The 23,044-nt window shown below is 38.3% G+C and overlaps 1 protein-coding gene across 9 annotated transcripts in view; it reads right to left on the reverse strand.

The window, feature by feature from the left end:
* The window catches only part of ZZZ3 (zinc finger ZZ-type containing 3), a 128,385-nt gene that overhangs the window by 57,765 nt on the left and 47,576 nt on the right, over positions 1-23,044 (reverse strand). For 7 of the 9 annotated variants that reach the window (XM_070405405.1, XM_070405407.1, XM_070405411.1 and 4 more), the window contains 3 exons: positions 22,592-22,724; positions 20,862-21,015; positions 13,671-15,223 (listed from right to left, as the gene is read on the reverse strand). In XM_070405405.1, coding sequence (XP_070261506.1) covers positions 13,671-15,172 — 1,502 coding nt within the window. In that variant the 5' untranslated portion in view covers positions 15,173-15,223; positions 20,862-21,015; positions 22,592-22,724. The remainder of the gene's footprint in view (positions 1-13,670; positions 15,224-20,861; positions 21,016-22,591; positions 22,725-23,044) is intronic. The other 2 variants (XM_070405406.1, XM_070405412.1) reach the window with 2 other exon arrangements.

Genomic DNA, 23,044 nt, shown 5'->3' on the forward strand with positions numbered 1-23,044 from the left:
TCTATTCTGGAATTGCAAATACATAGAAGTTTAATATGGTAGAAACAAGCTAGTAATTTGTAGTTATAAACTAATACTCTAACAGACAACACACATCAAATATAGACAAGCTTCATATCTGTTAAGCTATCTGTATAATATGTAGTTTCAAAATAATTTCAAAGGCATAAGACATGTCTTATCATTTTTAAATTATTTCTAGCATCTATTCAAAAATATGTTTATACAGAGCAAGCTGAGCAATATCCTCTATTGAAAATCTTTAAATACTAGGACACACAAATAAATAAGGACACATATTTTCTTTCAAGCCTTGCAATTCAATAAAGACAATCTCAACCAAATTCTTATCATTCTGTTTGCTTTCTAAAGCATAACAGCAAAATTCTATATTGTAAAAATGTATTTGAAACCATATAAAAACATACTGATCATACCAAACTTGTACGCTTGTTTTTTTAATATAGTAACATTCTCTTTGGGATTTGATATTAACAACCAAGCTCTCATTTTATATCGCCAGTCAAAAACATCATTTTACTACCATTCCCGATCACGAAATACACTCTTCTATGCCCACCTCCATCCCCACTATAATCTCTCCCCAGTTCCTGAGTTTAGTGAACTATGTGAATGATGAGTATGTAGTTTATTCATTTCTTTCTCTTGAAAAACTAAAATCTAGAATTTTTTTTTAAAAGGAAATTACTAATACTCATTAAATCCAGAGTCTTAAAGTCAATCTAACGATATAAAAAATGTCTTCTATAAAAAGCATGCTAAATTTTTCTGACATTTTTAAAACATGATAAAAGCTTAACATTTCTCTGATTGTCTCAGCCACTGAGGTCCCCTTGAAGTTTGAGGTGTCCCAGCCCCACATCAGGCCCCCCAGATCAGGGTGCCAAGTGCCAAGAAGAGAAGTTCTCATAACTTCGGCTATGAAAACCAGCAGAGATTGTGGCTGAGTAAGACCAGCAGATCAGTGGAGTTCCAGGTGTTCCTCTTAAAGGGCCTGTGCACAGACTTACTCACTGACCAACTCACTATGAGCTCCAGCGCAGGGGTACCAGCTCAAAATGTAGCAAGGACATACAGTGAGAAACTAAATTGTAAGGCATCAGCAGCTTTATGTCAGACAGAAGTGGAGGCAGAAGCCATTGTTCCTTTGCTGGCCTCCCCACACAGCCAGCAAGTGAGTGCCATATCTGAGTCTCCATGCTAGTGATTCCCTGAGACCCCATCCCAGCCAACTTTTGGGCACATCCAAGCCATTTCCAGTGGCTTTTCCACACAGCCTGTCTTGGCTCATGCTTCAGGCTTTCCAAAAGTCTCTCAAAAAAGCAGCATTTGGTCTCAGTATGTCCCATACCTCTTGCTAAGTAACCCCAGGCCCAGCACTAGCGACAGCCAACCTTGGTTCACAGGTTGGCTTCCTTAAGCACCTTCAAATCCAGCACAAGCAGCAGCCATATGCAGATTGCTTTGTAGCTCATGCTAGGAGGCCCAGACAGGGCACAGGCAGCAACTGACTTTGGCCTGCACCTCCAAGAAGCCCCAAAGCCAGCACACCTGGTGGACAGCTTCACATGATGCTGCATGACCACCAACCCCCCTCTACAAGCAACACACTCAAGGAGTGGACTTAGCGGGCACCAGAGCCCCACTGAAGCAAGTCCTTCCCCATGGAGTCAGCCCATGTCATATCCTCCACAGTGGTCGCAGCCAGTGGTTGTAGCAGATCAGCCTGGAGGTAAATCCTTCCCACTGATATGCCAACAGCAATCAAGACTCAACTATATAACAGGAGGGTCCACACAGGGGGGACGAGGGGCACCCCTGGAGTGCCCACCTCGGGTGAACAAGGAAACCATGCCACTGGATTGCACAGGACACCTACTACAAAAGGCCACTCAAACAAGCCAGGAGATGTAGCAGCTCTAATAAATAGCAATAAACACAGGGAGGCTATCACAATGAGGAAACTAAGAAACATCTCCCAAATGAAAGAACAGAAGAAAACTCCAGGAAATGAACTAACAAAATGAACCAAGCAATCTACTAGATGTAGAGTTCAAAACACTGGTTGTAAGGATGTTCAATGAACTTAGGGGAAGAGTAGATAAACTTAGTGAGAACTTCAAAAAGGACATGAGAACCATAGAAAAGAACCAGTCAGAAATGAAGCATACACTAACTGAAATGAAGAACAATTTACAGGGAATCAACAGTTGAGTCAACGAAGCCAAGGACCAAACAGTGATTTGGAATACAAGGCAGCAAAAACATCCAATCAGAACAGCAAAAAAGAAAAAGAAAAAATTCCCCCCAAATGAGGCTTATACATCATAATTAAGACATCAAAGGTTAAATATAAAGAGAGAATCTTAAAAGCAGCAAGAGAAAAAGCAGTTAGCTACCTACAAGAGAGCTCCCAACTGTCAGCTGATTTCTCAACAGAAACTTTGCAGGCCAGAAAGGATTGACATGAAATATTCAGTGATAAAAAGCAAAGACCTACAACCAAGATCACTCTACCCAGCAAAGCTATCATTTAAAATATAAGGACAGATAAAGAGCTTCCCAGACAAGAAAAAGCTAAAGGAGTTCATTACCACCAAAGCAGTATTACAAGGTTAAAGGGTCTTCTTTAAGAAGAAGATAAAAAATGCAAATAATAGCCCAGCCAATGTGGCTCAATCATTGAGTGTCTATTCTTGCACCAGGAGGTCACTGGTTCAATTCCCAGTAATAGCACATACCCAGGTTTCGGGTTCCATCCCCAGTGTAGGGTATGCAGGAGGAGGCCAATCTATATTGATATTTTTCTCTCAATGATGTTTCTATCTCTCTCCTTCTCCCTTCCTCTTTAAAATCAATACAAGGGGGGGAGGGGAGGACAGCGGCAGGCTAAAGAGGGTCAATGGAGGAAAAAAAGGGGACATATGTAATACTTTCAACAATAAATAATTATTAAAAATAATAATAAATCAATAAAAATTTTAATTATGAATAAAATGGCAATAAACACTTATCAACAATCACTTTACATGCAAATAGGTTATATGCTCCAATCAAAAGACATACAGTGGCTGAAAGAATAACAAAACAAGACCCTTACATATGATATACATATGATATACATAAGAGACTCACTTCAGATAGACGCTCAGAGACTGAAAGTAAAGGACTGGAAAAAGTATTTCAAGAAAATAGGAAAAAAACAATACAAAAAAGCTAATAATACAGACATAAAACAAAGGCTATCACAAGTGACAAAGAAGGACAAAGCTATTCTACTTCTGGATATTTACCAAAAGGTACCCCAAAACTTGAAATTACAAAGACATATATACACCCATATGTTCACTGTAGCATTATTTACAAAAACCAAGATACGGAAGCAACCAAGGTGTCCATCAATAGATGAATGGATAAAGAAGAAGCAGTGCATATATACAATGGAATATGACTCAGCCATAAAAAAGAATAAAACCTTCCCTTCTGCAACAACATGGAGGGACCTAGAGGGCACTGTGCTGAATGAAATAAGTCAGAGAAAGACAAATGCCATATGATTTCATTTATATGTGGAATCTAAAAAAAAAAGAGAGAACACATAGCAGACCAGAAACAGACTCACAAATATTGTGAACATCTTTTAAAGATACATTTTTATTGATTTCAGAGAGAGAGGGAGGAGAGATACAAACATCAATGATGAGAATCATTGATCGCTGCCTCCTACATGGCTCACATGGGATTGAGCCCGCAACCCCGGCATGTGCCCTGACTGGGAATTGAACCATGACCTCCTAGTTCATAGGTCGACGCTCAACCACTGCACCACACCAGCTAGGCTAGGGATGACTTTTGTTTTGTTTTTTTGTTAATCCTCCTCCAAGGATATTTTTCCATTGATTTTTAGAGAGAGTGGAAGGGAGGGAGAGAGACAAAAAGAGAGAAACATTGATGTGAGAGCTATATCATCTGGCCGTCTCCCACACATGCCCTGACCAGAGCTGGAGATAGATCCTGCAACTGAGGTACATGCCCTTGACTGGAATTGAACCAGAGACCCTTCAGTCCATGGGCTGATGCTCTATACACTGAGCCATACCAGCTAGGCTGCTAGAGAAAATTTTGATAGTTGTCAGATGAGTGAAAAAGGTGAACAAATTTAGAAGTACAAATTGGTAGTTACAGAACAGTCGTGGGATGTAAAGTACAGCATTGAGACTATAGTCAATAATCTTCTATCTATACTAATAAAACGGTAATATGCTAATTAGACTGGACCTCTTCCGGGCGACCTTCTGGACAAAGCCATGGTGGCGGGGCCAAGGCAGAGGCAGTTAGGGGCAATCAGGCTGGCAGGGGAGAGAAGTTAGGGGGAATCAGGCCGGCAGGGGAGGGCAGTTGGGAGCAATCAGGCCAAAAGGGGAACAGTTAGGGGGTGATAAGGCCGGCAGGTAGAGGCAGTTAAGAGCAATCAGGCAGGCAGGCAGAGGTGGTTAGGGGCAATCAGGCAGGCAGGCAGGCAGGCAGGCAGGCAGGCAGGCAGGCAGGCAGGCGAGCGGTTAGGAGAGGGATGTGAGAGGGATGTCCAACTGCTGGGTTAGGCCCAATCCTGCAGGCAGTTGGACATCCCCCAAAGGGTCCCAGACTGGAGAGGGTGCAGGCCGGGCTGAGGGACATGACCCCCCACCCCCTTTGCATGAATTTCATGCACCAGGCCTCTAGTATTGTAATAACTAGGCATGGTGTCAGATAGGTACTAGATGTATCAGAGTGATCACTTTTGTATATAAATGTCTAATCTCTGGGTTATACACCTGAAACTAACAGAATATTGTGCATCAACTGTAATTGAAAAATTAAAAAGGAAAAATACAATAATTTCCATATTGTCAACCAGCAGACTGGAAATGAGTATGATACAGAAAACACACTTGATGCATATTAAAATCAAAATTAAAATCTTCCAGTCATGACACAATAACACCAAATACCCTCCTGTTATACACAACCAGAAAAGTGGAGAAAATAAAGAAACAATTATTATTAGACATTGCACAACAGGCAGTGCAAGGCTGTGATCTGTTAGAGGGGACAAACAAATAGGATATGCCCTATGATCACACTTACTTGCTACATGGAGGGTCCGTCCGTACTATGAAGCAGGTCTTGATGAGCAGAGATAGAAAAGAATTTGGTGAAGCTGAGATAGCTGGAGTCTGATGGGCAGAGCACCAAAGATAAAGCAGCAAACCAGAAAGAGACAGAAAACATAGAAATCTGCCTAGAGGTCCCCTTTGGTGAAAAACCTAGCAAAGAACAACTATCAAGTAGCTATACAAGGAACAACATCAATGTTCTCAGGAGGTCAGAGTCATTCAGGTTTCAACCAGGCAGAATGAAGACTTTTTTTAAAATATATTTTTATTGATTTGAGAGAGGAAGGAAGAGGGGGAGAGAGAAACATCAATGATGAGAGAGAATCATTGATTAGCTGCCTCCTGCACACCACCCATTAGGAATCAAGCCCGAAACCCGCATGTGCCCTTGACCAGAATCGAACCTGGGACCCTTCAGTCCGAGGCTGACGCTCTTTCCACCGAGAGAGTGCTAGGGCAGAATGAAGACCTTTTTAAATGAGGCACTAGAAAGGCCATGCTTGAGAAGTAAACTAAACTTAGAATACAGGCTACTCTGGACTTACCCCTAATACAGATAGAAGCAAAAGCCTTAAAAGGATCAAGCTTATTAGCATGTAAATTAACTACCTGTCAGAACAAATTTCAACACTTTTTAAAGAAAGAGAACAACAACAAAAAGAGAACTGAATGGTTAAAGTCAGTGGTGCATGAGCAGGGTAAATAGCGATCTCAGATGTTGATTTTTTAAAAATTGAATTTAAGGAAAAACGGGATGGGAGATGGGGATATTCAAAGGGAAGGGCTACACAGAGAAAAAAGAGCCTTGGAGACAGGTTCAGGGGGTCAGCCCGGGGTCCCTTAGAGGTTGGGGGGGGGGGGGGGGGGAGGGAATTTCAAGGGTGTGCTCCTTGGAGAGAGTGCACTGGGTACTTTGTCCTGAGCATATTTATCTCTTTCTTGCAGATGGAAATCTTAGGGGAGTTCTCAGGGGAGGGTCTTAATAGAATATTCATCATCTTTCCAGGTGTGCTCTTTCAGGGTCATGGTCTCCACTGATTGGTTGGTGTCAGGGCAGGGGATCATTAGTCAATGTAGCTCGTCTTGAGGCAGCCACATCACCCATCTGGTTTTGCTGCTTTTCTGGGAATGGAGTTGAAATACAACTGAGGCCTAGATGTTATCTTTAGGGAGGAAAAGATTCCAAAACCGCCTGACTAGAGAAATGAAAGATCAGGGGTCCAAATCACATGACCAGTGATTTGCTAGGGGAAAACAGGTTACCCTGGGGGTGAGGTTCTTATTTTCTCAGCTTTGCCCCTTGGTGAGTTTCTGTACCTGTCCCATCGTCCTTGCTCTGGGGATCTAACAAGAACAAAATCCAGATGTTCAACAATATATTTACAATATCCACCAGATAAATATTACTAGACATGTGAAAACTAAATCACAACACTACAGAGATTTCTGCCTCCCGAGAGAGCCCTGAACAAATTACTCTCTCTCCTCTCACTTTACAAATCTCCCTGTTAAAATCATAGATTAAAGAGACAAATAGGCCCTGGCCAATTTTGCTCAGTGGATAGAGCAATAGCCTTCAGACTGAAGGTCCCAGGTTCGATTCTGGTCCAGGGCATATGCCCGGATTGCAGGCTCGATCCCCAATAGGGGGCATGCAAGAGGGAGCCGATCAATGATTTTCTCTTATCATTGATGTTTCTCTCTCTCCTCCCTTCCTCTCCGAAATCAATAAATATACATTAAAATAAATAAATAAATAAAGAGCCCTACCTGGTTTGGCTCAGTGGATAGAGCGTCGTCGGCCTGCGGACTGAAAGGTCCCAGGTTTGATTCTGGTCAAAGGCATGTACCTGGGTTGCAGGCACATCCTCAATAGGGTGTGTGGGAGGCAGCTGATAGATGTTTCTCTCCCATTGATGTTTCTAACTCTCTATCCGTCTCCCTTCCGCTCTGTAAAAAATCAGTAAAATATATTTTTTTAAAATAAAAATTAAAAAATAAAGAGACAAATAGAAGCAGATAAAACAGGGATTAACAGACCCCCACAGGCAAGAGGGAGGGAAGGAGGAAAGGAAGAAATGAGGGAGGAAGGGAAGGAGGAGGGGAGGTAGGTAGGTAGGTAGGTAGGTCATGGTCTCCACTGATTGCTTGGTGTCAGGGCAGCGGGTCATTAGTCAATGTAGCTAGCTGGTCCTGACAACAGGGAGGGAAGGAGGGAGGGGTATAAAGGTCACAAGACAGATCTTCCCATTAATTACTATATATTAGATCTGATAACATGAATCATCACAGAAATAGTGGATGTGGTATACCGTCTGCTTCAGAAATGGGTAAAAATACATTTTGAGACTACTATAAAACTTATGAAATAAATTTCCTAATGCTAAAGCTTCCATTAAGTCTCAAATAAATGGTAATTGCTTTAGATGAGTTTTATTGTTAATGAATACTTATTATCTATCCTATATAATAAAAGGTTAATATGCAAATCGACCAAACGGCGGAACAACCAGTTGCTATGATGCGCACTGACCACCAGGAAGCAGAGACTCAATGCAGGAGCTGCCCCCTGGTGGTCAGTGCACTCCCAAAGGGGGAGCGCCGCTCAGCCAGAAGCTGGGCTCACGTCTAGCGATCGCAGCGGCAGTGGCAGGAGCCTCTCCCACCTCCGTGGCAGCACTAAAAATGTCCAACTGACAGCTTAGGCCCGCTCCCTGCAGTCAGACGTAACCCAAGAGTTCCAGACTGCGAGAGGACACAGGCCGGGCTGAGGGACGCCCCTCCCACCCCAAGTGCACAAATTCCATGCACCAGTCCTCTAGTCTATATATATAAAAGGCTAAGTGACCATCCGACCAGTAGCTATGATGTGCAATGGCCACCATGGGGCAGATGCTCTGACCGGTAGCTATGACATGTACTGACACCAGGGGGCAGACATTCAGTGCAGGAGCTGCCAAGCTGCAGTGACTTGGCAGTGGTGGTTCTCGGGTGACACACCCTGGAATCAGAGAGGAGGGAGCCCGATTCCAGAGTGCATCACCCAAGAACCACCCTCTCGCAATCCAGGACACCTTGGGGGATGTCAGAGAGCCTGTTTCGGCTCAATCCCCGCAGGCCAGGTCAAGGAACCCCACGTGCTGGAGGGACCCCGCTCACTCCACATGCACCCATCAAGCCACAGTGCCGCCTGAGGAGCGGCCAGGACGGGGAGGGACTGCAGGAGGTTGGCCCCAGGGCATGTCCAGCCCGTCTTACCCAGACCTGCCCCACCGGCCACCTTCTAATTAATTTCCTTTCAATGTGCACAAATCCATGCACCGGGGCATTAGTCATATATAAAGGAAAAGCTTTTATTTCTCTGTGGGGCACGGCTACAGTGTTTTGGCCTGGTTCAAGCCTCAGACTAATGAAAGGACAGGGTCCTCTCATTGCCACTGCAAGTCCCAGCTGGAGGGCAGGGCCCTCCCAGCACAATCATAGCCAACAGCTGTGGTTGTAAGCTTGAACCTATGGTCCAAACACGTGGCCCCACGTGCCTTGTGCTAGAGTTCAGGTGCATGTAGTTGAGTAGGGTTGGAACTCATGAGAATGCTGTAAACAACTTGATCACACCCCTACTTTGCCTCGTGGCATCTGCTATAAAATAAAGACACGGCTTGTGGGCGCTGGCGCTTTCTCCTAATCAGGGAGCAGCATCCCACCAAGACCCAGCTTTCATTCTCTTGTCTGTCTTTTCTCAATCCTTTCACCCCCCTACTCAGGATCACCTTGGGCCGTAACATTTCTCCATTCAGATTTAGATATCTGATAACTTATAGGAGACACAGCCTCCAAACCAGAAAGCAAGCGCACCCCCCCCCCCAAAAAAAGAGTCCTGGCCAGTTGCTCAATGGTTAGAGCACTGAAGGTTAGGGATTCAATTCCTGTTCAAGGATAGGTACCTAGGCAGCAGGTCTTGATCCCCGGCCCCAATTATCTCCCTCCTGGGGGAGATCTGGCTACAGGATTCCACAACTGTTAAGGGCCGTTAGAAAACACTCTGGCTTAATTTACCTCAGCTGAAATTCAGAGCTGAGGGCAAAGCAACGTCCTGAAGGCGGGACCAGTCAAGAGACTGGATGCCACTCAGTCTGACTCTCCCACCCAGTGTTAAAGGGATGGATCTCATGATGTCGAAGGCCCACCCAGATGTGATGTAACTTCCTATAATTCGAGGATATAATAAACAGCTTTCAGAGCTGGCTCTCTCTGTGCCTGTTCCTCCATCAGAAGGCAGGTTCTTTCTGTCCCTCAAGTCAGAGGGCAGAGACCACACCCAGCCCAAGCTTTTAATCTAATTTTATATCTGTCTTTCAATATTCTTAATCCCAAAAGCACCTCCTAACTTGCACAAACCGGTTCACATCTCCCCCTCCATGCGGGACACGGAGAAGAGACCACAGCCCCAGCGTGCCCGCCATACACAACTATTTCCAGTGAGTTGAAAAAGTACACCAAGCATAGTTTTTCCTAGTAATCTCTAACTTTAATACACCTAACCACACGCTACTCCACCCCCATGTATTTTTTGGAAATTACCCAAATCCTCTCTTTAAAGTCAAGCTTTCACTGTAGTTTTTATTCCCCAGTTTGTACATGCCAGTTATTCTTCACAGTCATACTAACAAAATGTTCTCTGCAATGAACATGAACGTATTTCATTCAATAAACAGAACAGATTACTTTTTTATAATGCTGCTTCTCTAACAGACAAAACCAGATAATCATGATGACAATTACAGTGTTTAAACTAGGGCTAAAGCATTTTGAAAACCCAATACCCAAGATCTGCTCCATGAGAGTTCTCAACCTAGAAAGCCAAAAGTCCATGGAATAAGTTCTTATTGGATGAGTTAACTACTTGTAGTTCAGACTATGAATTAGAAGCTCTAATCCCATTTCTACCAGCAACTTATCATGATTCTTTAAATAAACAACCTAAAAGCCTTAATCATGAGTTAGGAAATGTAAACTACACAATGCACCTATGTTGTCTACTTCTGAGTTGTTATGTCAAATACAAAAATGTTTTCTAAATTACAAAGCACAATACAAATGTAAAATTATTTTATCCAGGATGACTCCTTTAGTGCTTTGTAAGCAAAATCCATGCCTAGTCCTCGAGTTTTCTGGCTCCTTGACAGAATTTACTTTAACAAACATAGTCTCACAAGAAGTGAATCTGATGAGGACTTTCTCTATAGACTTCTGAAATTAATGAAGATATCAAATGATTCATCTTAAGCCTGGTTCACCCAAAAAACATAATTATTTAGTACATTAACATTTTCAGAGGACCAAACTTGAAACTACAATTCTTGTATATATTCTTTAATATGGCTTAAAAATAAGATCTTACCTGAAAACTATATGAATACCCTCAGATAAGCACTCTTACTCTTATACTTTCATTAAGTAGAAATTTAAAAATTGGTATAAACATTAGCAATGTTATCAATGAGTTAACCTTTTGCAAGACCTCAAGAATCTAGAAACCCTAAAGCTTTTTCACCCTCTATCTGGTTCATGAAAGGCTACAACATCATTAAATGAAGCTTTCCAAGGCCCTTCAAATATATATATTTAAAAATATTCTTGTGCCATGAGAATTCAGAGGCAACAGAGCAAATCACATTTTCATCTGAAAATTTCTTTTCCAGTGAGCATCTTCTGAATTGGAAGAAAAAACTCTGGATGTTAAAAACCAGGACCTATAAACTCTTCCACACCTGCTCTCCCTAGAGCCAGAACTTCAAACTTAAGAGATCAGTTTCAGTTCTTCTGATTCAAAAATCAGCAAGAACGTCAATTCCCAAACAGAAAGGGCAATCCACAGTCAGTCTGGCTATTTAGGCCCAGAAGGGAGTCACTAGGTATTATCTACCACTATAAGAGATTTCATCAACTTTGAGATCAAAGCGTTTGAGATAAAGTACATTTATTTTGATTCCCCATCCCTTAATCTTTGAGAAGGCACATCTGGTAAAATAATCTACAGCTGGACTCTTGCCAGAGAAAAAGATACTCATTAGTCCCTTGCTCACAGAGGAGTTTTCCATTTGGAAAAACAAATATATACAAGCACACTGTAGATTTATGTCCTGGAAAAGAGAAGAAACAGGGTACAATCACCTAAAACATTTGCAGATTAATTTCACTGGCCTATGGCCTAATTACCATGAATCCGGTCTAAGGATAAGATTCTACACACAGTATCTTTTCAATCATTTACAAGCGTTTAGATGACCCTATATGTGATATCCTTACAAACAAGATGGATAAATCTTAGCTAAATGCTAGAAGGTTGCTGATTAAATAGTCCATGTTAATTGAGAAGAGAGTTGCAACTGGAATAAAGAAGAGCTCTCTTCTGCTGGCTCCAGACAAAGAATTATGCCATGCTCATTGTTTTCTATTCATAACATATACATATTTTTTTAAACTGGCTACCAGGAAGTACTCATTCACTAGTGGTCGAGATATTTCTGTGTAGGCTGGGCAATGCCCATTTCCTAGTTTCAAAAGGCAATTATGTGCAGAAATTTTCCAGCATGAGAAGAAGAAAAATACTTGATAGGTGTATGTGCATCTGTGTGTACAGAACAGCAATCCATCTACCCAACTTGTCTTTTTTCCCCTTTACCTCAAGGGCCTTCTAACATTTTTAAACTGCCAGAAATATATTTGAGATTTAAAAGCACTTAAACGGGTAATATAATGCTATTTTTAACAATGACAATTTGGGTTAAAAAGAGCTAACATTATATCCAACCATCTCTTGGCTCTAGACAAAAAGCATAGAAATAGGGCTTTACTGAAACAGATTACATCTGACATGATCAAACACCTTCTCCCAATTTACCTTAAATTATCTCTAACCAAAATATTAATCAAGATGCTCCCTCTTCTCCCTTCTCATAATTTGTTTTCTTCGCAGGGGAGGGAGTTAAAAGTGAAATGTCAAAAGGTACTTTTTCAAAAGATTTGGAACAAGGCAAAAAAGCAAGAAGTGATTTCCTTTTGCCCAAAGTCACCCAATGAGGCATTAATTTGAGAACACTGTCCTAATAAAGCAACTGCTATGGAAATTCAAAGGACTTTGTATATCCTAAGGAACTCACGAAACTGTAACGCTGTCATTCTCAAGATTTAGGAATATGGAACATCAGTTTTTTAACAACTGTTGGATAGGAACATCATCCTTCAGACTCATCATGAGGGGAGATCTTACCAAAAAGTAACATTAATGAATTCATGGGAAAATATGTTTCATCATCAATAACCAGCTAAGCCTTAAAGAGAGTATCTCTTTTGCCAAAGGACCAATAAAAAGGAAAGAATAGAAATAACAGAATATTATTTTGTAAAAACGCACATTTCTTGAGTTTTGGTATTTCCTCAAAACACATGCTCTGCTTTCTTGCACTTGTAGTTAAACAACTCTACTTTTATGAGCTGTTTTTCTTTCTCAAATTGGACTTCAAACATTTCAAATATATGACAATGCTAAAGCATTCCACAAAATAATGAATAAGATGCTCAGATACAATGTTTCTATTAAACCCAATATTAAGATATTACTTACAAAAAAAAACAGAAAAAAATTTCAGAAGGGAGACCTATGCTAAAAGGACACCAAATTACCATATACAAATATGAATTATTTATAATGCATGGCAAAAAGATTATTATGTTCCACAAGCAAGATTTAATACTTTGGTCTGTTACATACCATGATCTGGCAACTGTCATAACAAAAAACATTACAAAGATTCCTCATATCAGTATTTTTGCGTAGCTTATATAATCTGATTGTGATATTAATTCAAAAGCCTACACTGTAAAAGTAAAGATGATTAACAAATATATGTCTTTTACTATTGCTGATCTATGATAAACACTGTTAATAGTTCCTTTCAGGATTATTAGCTCCAATTCTTCAAAGGAAATTTAAGAAAACTGTGATAAATTTGAACTCTGAATTCTTTATTTTAAAAAGTACCTTCATCACAAAAGTTAAGAATATTATTTTAAGATACAGTCTCCCCTTATAACTTAGAATTAGGAAAAAGCAATCTCAAATGCTCTATGTCAATTATTGAGCAGATTCTTTTCCCATTTTATAAATTAAGTCAAATGACATAAAACTTATTAAAAACAAAAACATCATCAACCAAGTTTCTACATGTCACTTCTAATTGAGACATGTTGAAATACCAAAACTAGAAAACCATATGGCCATTGAGAAAATATAAGCTGAGTTTTAAAGTCTTTCTTGTTTTGGCAGATTTTTTTTTTAATGAGATGAGAAAATTATGTTAAACTTAAAACTTCAGCTAAAGCATTAGTTTTTAGCTGTAATAAAAATGCTAAGAATAGACATTTACGAATACTGAAAACTTGGGGAATAATAAACAAAGCAGAATTCATGGTTACCATATTTACACATACTCTTTGTTGTGTTTCAGTGCCACATGATCTGATTCAAAGTAATAAACATCAGGATCATCATCTTCCTCTTCTGTAATGTGCGGATTGGCACTCTCTTTGGCAGATGGCAAATTTCCAATATTGAGTCTTGCCTCCAAGGGTGGCTTACTTTGTCCTTCACTCCCATAATTTTCAGAGTCACAACATATCCCTTTATCATTCTGAGAAACTTCATCAGGATTTGTGGGAGACTCACTTATATTATCACTAACAGTTACATCTGTTTCATTGGGACTCAGATTATTCTCCTCCAATTGTCCATTTTCTCTGCAAGGAGAACTGTTTTTCGTGGGACTACTTCTGGTAGGGGCCGCCCTTCGTGGTGAAGTTCTCAGAGTATATCGGTGTTCTTGAGGTTCTGATACAGACATCGTTTGAGCTGACACACAGTCTAGAACAGAAGATGGTTCCAGTTCTCCGGAGTCTGGCATACTCTCAAGTCTTGTGTCCAGGGCGTTGTTGGTATTTTCATTACACTGCTCTTTTGAGGCACTGCTATCTCCCACCACATCTACTTCCTCCTCAGAATCCCTTAAAGACGACTGAATTTCAGGAAATGGGCCTGTAGCTGGCTCAGTCGTCAGCTGATTAACACGCTCCACAGGCAGGCAGGCAGTTCCTCTTTTGTGGTCCTCCAACTTGACCTGCACTTCTGAATTCGTGCAAGGCACGTTATGGTCTATATAACTGTCCTCCTTCCTACTGTCAAGAAACACTGAAGTGTGGGTGTCCGAATCCCCATTTTCAGCTACTGATTTTTCCTGCAACGGGTAGGAACCAGTGCTGTTTTGTTTAGTGTTCCCATCAGGCTGACAGTCATCAGAGTTTACACCAGCTGAATCACTGTCATCAACACCATTGACAGCCAAATAGCCTGTGATTTCTTCAACTACTGCAGAATTAAGTGGGCCCTCCTCACTGACATTCACCTTTTTAATTTCCCTTTTCTCACAATCATCCAGTATAAGACATCGACAAGCTCGTTTAGTCCCTTGAAAATCTGCATCATTGTCCACTACTGTACTTCTCTGTTCTGCTGACTCCTTGTCTGATTTTACAGGTGAATCTTCTTCTGAACTGTTTGGTGCTTCAGATCTAAGACAACGCTTAATTCTTTTTAAAACTGGTGAAACAGGTTCTGTTTGCCTTTTCTCACAATTTTCTACAGACTGCCTTTCTATATTATCTTTTTCTGAAGAAAGTCTTCTTTTCCTAGGGCTTACCCATGACTCTCGAGTACTTTGCTGTTTTAAATCAGTAGTTCTCCCACTATTATTTCCCTTCTGAATTTGCACAGGCTCTGGTCTCTTCTTTGGTGATCTTGATCGTACTTGAGAATGAGAAGAGATTTCTTCAGGGTGAGCAATGCTACGATTTCTTAAAGTTCTACCACAAAAAGATTCATCCAAGCCGTTTAACCCCACTGTTGATCTTGTAACACGAGTAGATCGGGAAGCAGCCATACTATGGCAAGTCCCTACAATACGGTCATCATGATCCACTCATTGGGAAACCTTCAAAAATGTAAACAAAATAATGAGAAAAAGGTAATAGTTAATATACCTAAAACAAAGGTATAAAGCCACAATTTTTAATCCAAGTATTGCCAATATTAACAAATTACTTGACATAATTTATTAACATTTCCAAAAAATGCTGTTAATAATAACCATTCATTATATGACAGTTAATATGTTCCAGGAATCATTCTATATGCTCTTTATACATTAACTCACTTAAATCTCATAACAACTAGAATAGGTGCTATTATCATCCCTACTTTACAAATGAAGGGATTGAGCCACACACATTTTAATTTATCATCCAAAGCCACCCAGCTAAGTGGCAGGGCAGGGCAGGGCTCTAGAGACGAAGCTCTTAACCTGCCTCACTGTGTATCTGCCTCTCAGGCTTGGGCACAAAGGGCCCAGAAAGACCTCTCTCAAAGACAGGATTTCATCTTGGTTATTAAAATAATAACCTTGAATTTATGTAGAAGCTACCAAAAAACTATCCCAATCATTTCTTATTTTTTCTCAAAATATTTCTGGGAGGTAAAAAGGTAGAAACTGCTCTTTTTAATTCATTCTTACTACAAGGAGTTTCAGGTCAAATCCTTTGATAACAAACTATATGGCATCCAAAAAATTTTGATTGCAGTAGAATGTTTTTGTAAAGCAGACTGATAGAAATCACAATCCTAGCTTGCAGTGGGCTAAGGGCAAAACATAGAAAAGCCAAGCCTCCCTAGTTCCTAGAAGTAGAGCCATAATTAGCAAGTAAAACAAAGTATTCTAAAGAGGATTAGAAGACAAAGGAAAGAAGCCCCTGAAGCAAATACTGAAGAAATCAGGAGTATACTTATAACCCCATCCTTTCCTTCTTTGAACTCCTATATATGTGAGTATGCCACAGTTTTAAAGCTTATTGGGGAGATAAGCATTTTCTGGTGTGAATGCTTGGTATTCCTAAAATAAATATGTAAGGAAAACTGAAAAAACTTTAAGGGATTTAGTGGTTATTTCCCAAAGGCTCTCTCATGGAGCAGAATAAAGGAGCTGTTAACATTTTAAGTCTCCATTCTTCTGCTCCTCTGTTTAGTTTTCATAAGATACTTTGCCACTTCACTGTCTAACTTCTAACTGGGGTGCAGCATAGACAGAAAAAGAAGTAAAAAATGGCTGTGGTACAAAGTTTCTCAGCGTCTCTCTCCCCTCTCCCTCTTCCTTTCTGCCATCCTTCAGCCTTCCTCTAACCCCCCAAATGCCATTCTGCCCCTACCACCGCAAATCAAATACAATTTGTTCTTTGTCTCAATTGGAAGTATGTAACAGGAAAGGTTATGAAGGACCATAGAATACACAGTAACTTGTTATCACAAACAGAAAGAGAAACATTAAAAGCAACTGTCTTACTGTTCCTGCCTGTTGGCAAATGAACTGAGTGAGAAAGTACGCAGTAACATATTGAATGTAAGTTGGTTGAATGTAGTTTTGTTTCAGAGTATGGAATACTTTTAAATTTCTAATTAATTTTTAAAAATTTTACAACAATCATAAAACCAGTTCTGGGATTAAAGCATGAAAATTTGTTCTAGAGAATTTCATAGCAATCACATGAATAAGTGTGAGATGCCAATCAGAACTTAGAAATACATTCCTCACAGTAAACTTTTACTGTTTTGGGATTCATTAGAGGAACCTGACATGTAATTCTCTTTTGTTAAAATCATATTAAGATTACATTCTCTTATTTTTATTCACATGTAATAAACACTTATGACCCATAAATATCCACTTTTAATTACAAAAAATTTTAATTTTGAATGTTTCAAAAAAGCACAAACTAAAAAATTTAATATAATTTATTTTTCTCATATACCCAAACTTGGACCTCTCAATCTTAAAGGTGACTGATTTTTAAATATTAAATACCTATATAAATATGCAAAGAAAACAAATGAATTATAAAATCAAATGCAAATATCATTGATGCAAATTTGATTATACTCATGATTTATGGCTCAAATATAATATTGAAAATAGTAACATTTAACAAACACACAGAAAAAAACCTGGTAATCTTTACTTTTTAAAATGTGATGCCAAGTAAGGGCATATAAATCACAAATGATTCCAATGAACATTCTATGTTAACCTGAATAAGAGCAAAATCTCTGCATTGTCCTTATTAATAAAATAAGCATATTAGTAGTAGTAGTACCCAGAAGTACTATAAATATATATATATATAATTATAAAACACCACAGGTTAGGGCAGTGATGGCGAACCTATGACACGTGTGTCAGAGGTGACACTCGAACTCATTTTTTTGGTTGATTTTTCTTTGTTAAATGGCATTTAAATATATAAAATAAATATCAAAAATATAAATCTTTGTTTTACTATGGTTGCAAATATCAAAAAATTTCTATATGTGACACGGCACCAGAGTTAAGTTAGGGTTTTTCAAAATGCTGACACGCTGAGCTCAAAAGGTTCGCCATCACTGGGTTAGGGCCTATTTTATTTCCCCACCATCCAGTGATCAAAACACTGATTAATAGGAAAGATTAAACTTTTTTGTTTCTTTTACTAAAAATGTTTTTATTCCATTCAATAATTACAATGAAGTCCAAGTTTTACAGTTCTCAAATCCTGTGCTATTGGGCCATATTTAAAGTGAAACTGGTTTATAACAAGACCTTTTGGTATCTCAAATTTTTGCAATTCAAAGTGGAGCCTGAGGACCAGCATCATGGGCATCTCCTGCAAGCTTATTAGAAATGCATAATATCAGGCCCTGCCCCAGATTTACCAATTAATCAGATTCCCAGGTAATTTATATATCTCTAAGGGTTTGAGAAGCAGTGCCTTAAGACTACTACATCCAGACAGTATTATATTAAAATGACAGTGTCATCAAGTTTCAAACTAAATTAGACTTATTTATAATATATCCTCTGATTCCTTATTTGATACCAATAATAAAAAAAAATTTATAAAGCCATAATCTCTTTGGCAAAGGAAGCACCAAATAGAGGATTGTAAAAATCTCTTGCCTGAAATTAACATAAGGTAATAAATTGCTTAAAATTCTGAGGACTAGAGTTAAACAATAACTTTAATATTTTTATTTTATTTATTTTTAAAGATTTTTTAAAACATTTATTTTTAGAGAGAGAGGAAGGGAGAAGAAGAGTGAGAGAAGCATCAATGTGAGAGCAAAACATCAATTGGCTGCCTCCTGCACGTACCTCACTGGGGATTAAGCCCAAAACACAGGCATGTCCCCTGACTGGGAATTGAACCCGTGACCTTTGAATGCACAGGACAATACCCAACCGAGCCACACTGGCCAGTGCAAGTTAAATGATGTTATAATATTCTTCCCTCTCATGATCTTTCTTCTGTTCTACCTTTTTTCTTTACCTTTTTTACTTTGGACAGGCATTCATAAAGGCATACAATTTCTGTAGTTACCTGATAAACTGAGTACAAAATTCAGTGACAAGAAAGGGACAAAAGAAAGTCCTGATTCTCTCAACCAAACCTCAACATGATTTTGCCATGGTTAGCAAAGTATTATAGACTAAAGCAATTGTTTCCTTCATTTTAGCTGCATAATACAGTTACTGAAGAAATTCAGAGAATTTTTTTGGAGCACAAAATTGTATTTCTGACAAAATTTAAGTTGCTAAAGGAACAGAAAGAAACTCAGTTATAAAACAGTATCTCAGAAAAGACTCTTTGCTAGGTAATGAAATAGGAGGCACGAGATGAAATCCTTAGCCAGCACCCTACTGGAACTGAAAATTCAATCACTTTAGTTTTAGAATTAAAGGAAACAGTTAACATATTCATCTGAGCAAAACCCAATCTAGCAACTAGAACAAAGTTTTCCCTATATGTTATCCACCACTAATGAATATGATGACACTTTCTAGAATACAGAGAAAAGAATGTAATGAATCATTAGAATTAAATTGACTCCCTTCCTCTCTTTTGTACCATCATAAAGTTTTCAACCTATTGGAGGGGCTTATGTGAAAAGGGCAGCTATCAACCAAATTTCAGCCTCTCCTTTCATATTAAGCCCTAAATCCTACCCCAAATTCCACATATCTCACTCATTTATTTTCTGTTGGAACTACTCTTCCCCCAATTTGAATATACTTTTATCTAAAATTTAATAGGGTTCTAAAACAGTATTAGCTATGTTTCAGATCATAAATTTCTAGCCCCTGTGAACACCTCAGAAGTACATCAATAAGAACTGAAAGGAATAATAAAGATTAAACTAAAATGGTCCACCTAATGCAACACTACTCCAGCTATCACCTTTACTTAAGAAAAAGAAACCTCAAGATGATATTTCAAAGACACTGCCTGTAACTTTTTGTTCCTACTATAATTATCAAAGTAGAACAGTTCATTTTGGGGATTGAGGGACTGGTAATCAATTCTCCATTAATAACAATGTTCTAGCTGATATTTATTACAATAGTATTTAGTTTTTTGAATGAATAATGTTTAAGAAACTGGTCATGATACCAGGTAGACAAACCAAAGTGAAAATCAAAAAAGAGCAACTGAAAAATGTAATGAATATGGTTATTTTTCTTTCTGTCTTGAATAGCGATTTCCAGACAGACAGTTCTTAGGGGAGGAAAGGGGGTCAAGGGGGTAGAGAGAGTGAGAAAAAAAAAGAAAGAACTCATGGAGAGGGACAATTGTGCGGTGATTGCAGGAGGGAGGGATGGATGAAGGTGGAAAAGGGAGTGGAGGGGATAAATGGTGATGAAAAAATAAAATAAAGGAATTTTTAAAACACTCAAACCTGACTATTTAGTTAGGGGCACTGACCTCTTTAGATTGTCAAACTAAAAAATGAAAACAGCCAACAGGACAATAGCTGTTCATTATAGATGAATCAAAATTACACCTATTTTTTTGTCAGACTGCAAAAAAAAAAATAGTTTTTGGTATGCCACAGAATTTTAGTAATTAGTTTATGTGTGCCATGGGGTGAAAAGGGTTAAAAATCGCTGGTTTACAACATAAGAATGAACTGTTTAATAACAGTTCAGACTATCCTTGTCACACAATTCTTTTAAGACACATTTCTTCAGCCAAGCAATTACCACTATTTCTATCAGGTTAAAAGTATCTATAAGGTAAAAAGTAGGAGAGTGAAACCTGGGAACCACCTATGCAATTCAACTTATTCTTAATATTCACCTCCCTGAAGCTTGGTAACTCTGTTATGGATTGCCTTGCATAAAAGATCTCCTCTTTCCCATTAAGAGAAACAGATATATGATTGATAGATGATAGACGGATAGAGCTGAATGAATACCCACTTAAAGTGACAACAGGGAACAAAGAGAAGTAAAGAAATTTCATAATGCCCTTGAATCAAAAATACGTAGGGTGTCAAATATGCTCTAGAGATTGCAATGTATTCGTCACTTCATTTATGCTCCTGTTGGAAAAAAGAGTGAGAAAATATTTCATCCCCCATCCCATTCCCTATAGCTCCACATTCCTATGAACTGTATAATTTTCCATGCAGAGTACAAATAAGCTCCCCCCTCAAAAAAAAAAATCAATCTGTAGATATCTTCACTACTGCAAAACTAAATAACTTACCTGTACAACCAAAGATCTATCATTGTGGAAATATTATCTCTTTTCCTTATATCCTGAAGGAGTTGGAGCTATGATCTAGAATAGAGCTTAAGCATCAGGATTTCAGACTCTCAGCTTCAGCCATGGAGAATACTAGAACCTCCTAAATTCCTTTCTTTAAAATAAAATAATGAAAAAAATTAAAGAAGCAAATTAACTTATGCTAATAGATATACTCCTTCTACAATAAGAGGAAATAGCAAGTAACAGAATATCTGTTCACAGTAATATTGTTGGTACTTCTTGGTGACTTTGTAGCCTCAGAGATACTAAGAAACTAGAAAAAATCTTTAGGAACCAACAACAAAAACAGAAAAGCTTAACATATACTAAATCCTTGCAACAAATTTTGACTCAGTTCTTTTTCTGAGTCTCAGGCAGTATTTTTTGGAGATGACCTAAAGACTGCCCATGATACAAGTCCTCATACAGAATCTATAAACTCTTATTCTAAGAGCCTTTCCCAAATTTTAGCCTTCATATACAAAACTGGGAATTGAACAAGAAAAATAATTTAGGTTATGCACACCAACTAATCAACCAAGTCTTCTATATCTACATGATAACCTTGATGATTATTAAAGTTATACAAGACTATTATAAAAGGAAATTTCTATTATTTTGGCATATGGATTTTCAACAAGGACAAAACCAATAAGGATTTTCTGGTTTTAGTACCCAGTTGGCCAGATATTTTAATTACCTTAATTAAATTCCATTTCTTGGTCAGTTTGGCTAATTACAGTTTTATTTTATAATGATGTATTATGATATCTTTTTCAGAGAATCTGACTAAAATGAATTATTATGAATGTCCATTTGGAAACAAGGAGAAAGACCAGGAAAAAGACTAGTGATGTTTATGATGGAAATTGTCACTTTATTATAAACATAAAACTAAACATTCTAAAAGTTCCACTATTTTCGGTGAAGGTTTACTTTTTAAAACTAATGCAATTTATCAAGCTTTGTAAACCAGAGTCACTGCTTAGTAAAATTAGATAATGTTTTAGTCAGCTAGGAAGTGAACAGGGTTGATATCTAATTATCAGTAGACACAACCTCTCCCAAATATGCCTTGTAAATTATTAAAAAGTAAAAGGTAGGAAAATTAACTAAGTAAAATAACTTAATACTACATTTAAATAAAATGTTTGAAATTAACATGAGGAAGGTTAACCGTGAAATTAACAGTAAAAACATGGTCCTATAAAAAGTAACCCTTAACATGAAAATTCACTCTTCTTAAAGCAAAGATTCCAACTGCCAACTCCTTTGTACCCAACCCTGAAAACCTTTCACAAACATGGCAAAACATTACATTCTATAGTGCATGGTGGTGATGGCAATCATAAGAGACAAAGAGGATTCACAATATAAGATGTGTCTTAAGTATACACTGATACACCAAATCTAGCATTCTATCAAGTACTAGTCAGCCAGGTTACTACCTTTTTGTATAGGATTTGCTATAGGAACATCATCCATTATGATATTTACCAGGCAAGGACATCTGCAACTGTTATTTTCACAGAAGAACTGATACTTACAGCTGAGTTCTACAAGTATTAAAATAGGATCGTGCAGATGTGTTTCTAAATAGTCTCATACAATGAAAAACAAACTTTAGTCAATTACTTCTACTAATTCTACAGCCTGCTTAGCCTTAATTAAGATTACATTTTTCTTACCTTTTTGAAAGTGTTTCGCCTAGTATGTGATTCCCAAGCGTCTGCATTTATCTGTCATCACTGTTAATGTCCATGTTACATTTAGACTTCAGGTATTAATTATTTATATGGTTGTACTAGCACAACTTGGTATCTGTGAAGGAAAACCACAATATAGTCACTATGGATGTGTTACTGTTTACAGATTTGGGGATAAAACTGATAATTCTAAGCACAGAGCACAATGCATTTTCTAATAAATTACAAAAAATAATTCCTTATATTTAGCTACAAAATGTGTTATATTCAATGATAGATGATTTGCTAATAAAGGTCTTACAAATGCTTCTCAGAGTACCAACATAAAATACTTCAAAATTTAACTTGAAATTAAAATTCTTACAAATTTGAAAGCTCCTTAGATTCCTTTTGACTACCAACATAAATATACATCATTTTCCAGAAGTCTGTAAC

The sequence above is a fragment of the Myotis yumanensis genome, unplaced genomic scaffold, assembly GCF_028538775.1.
Source record: "Myotis yumanensis isolate MYYU_CA2020_CCGP unplaced genomic scaffold, mMyoYum1.0.hap1 SCAF_2, whole genome shotgun sequence".
Lineage (NCBI taxonomy): Eukaryota > Metazoa > Chordata > Mammalia > Chiroptera > Vespertilionidae > Myotis > Myotis yumanensis.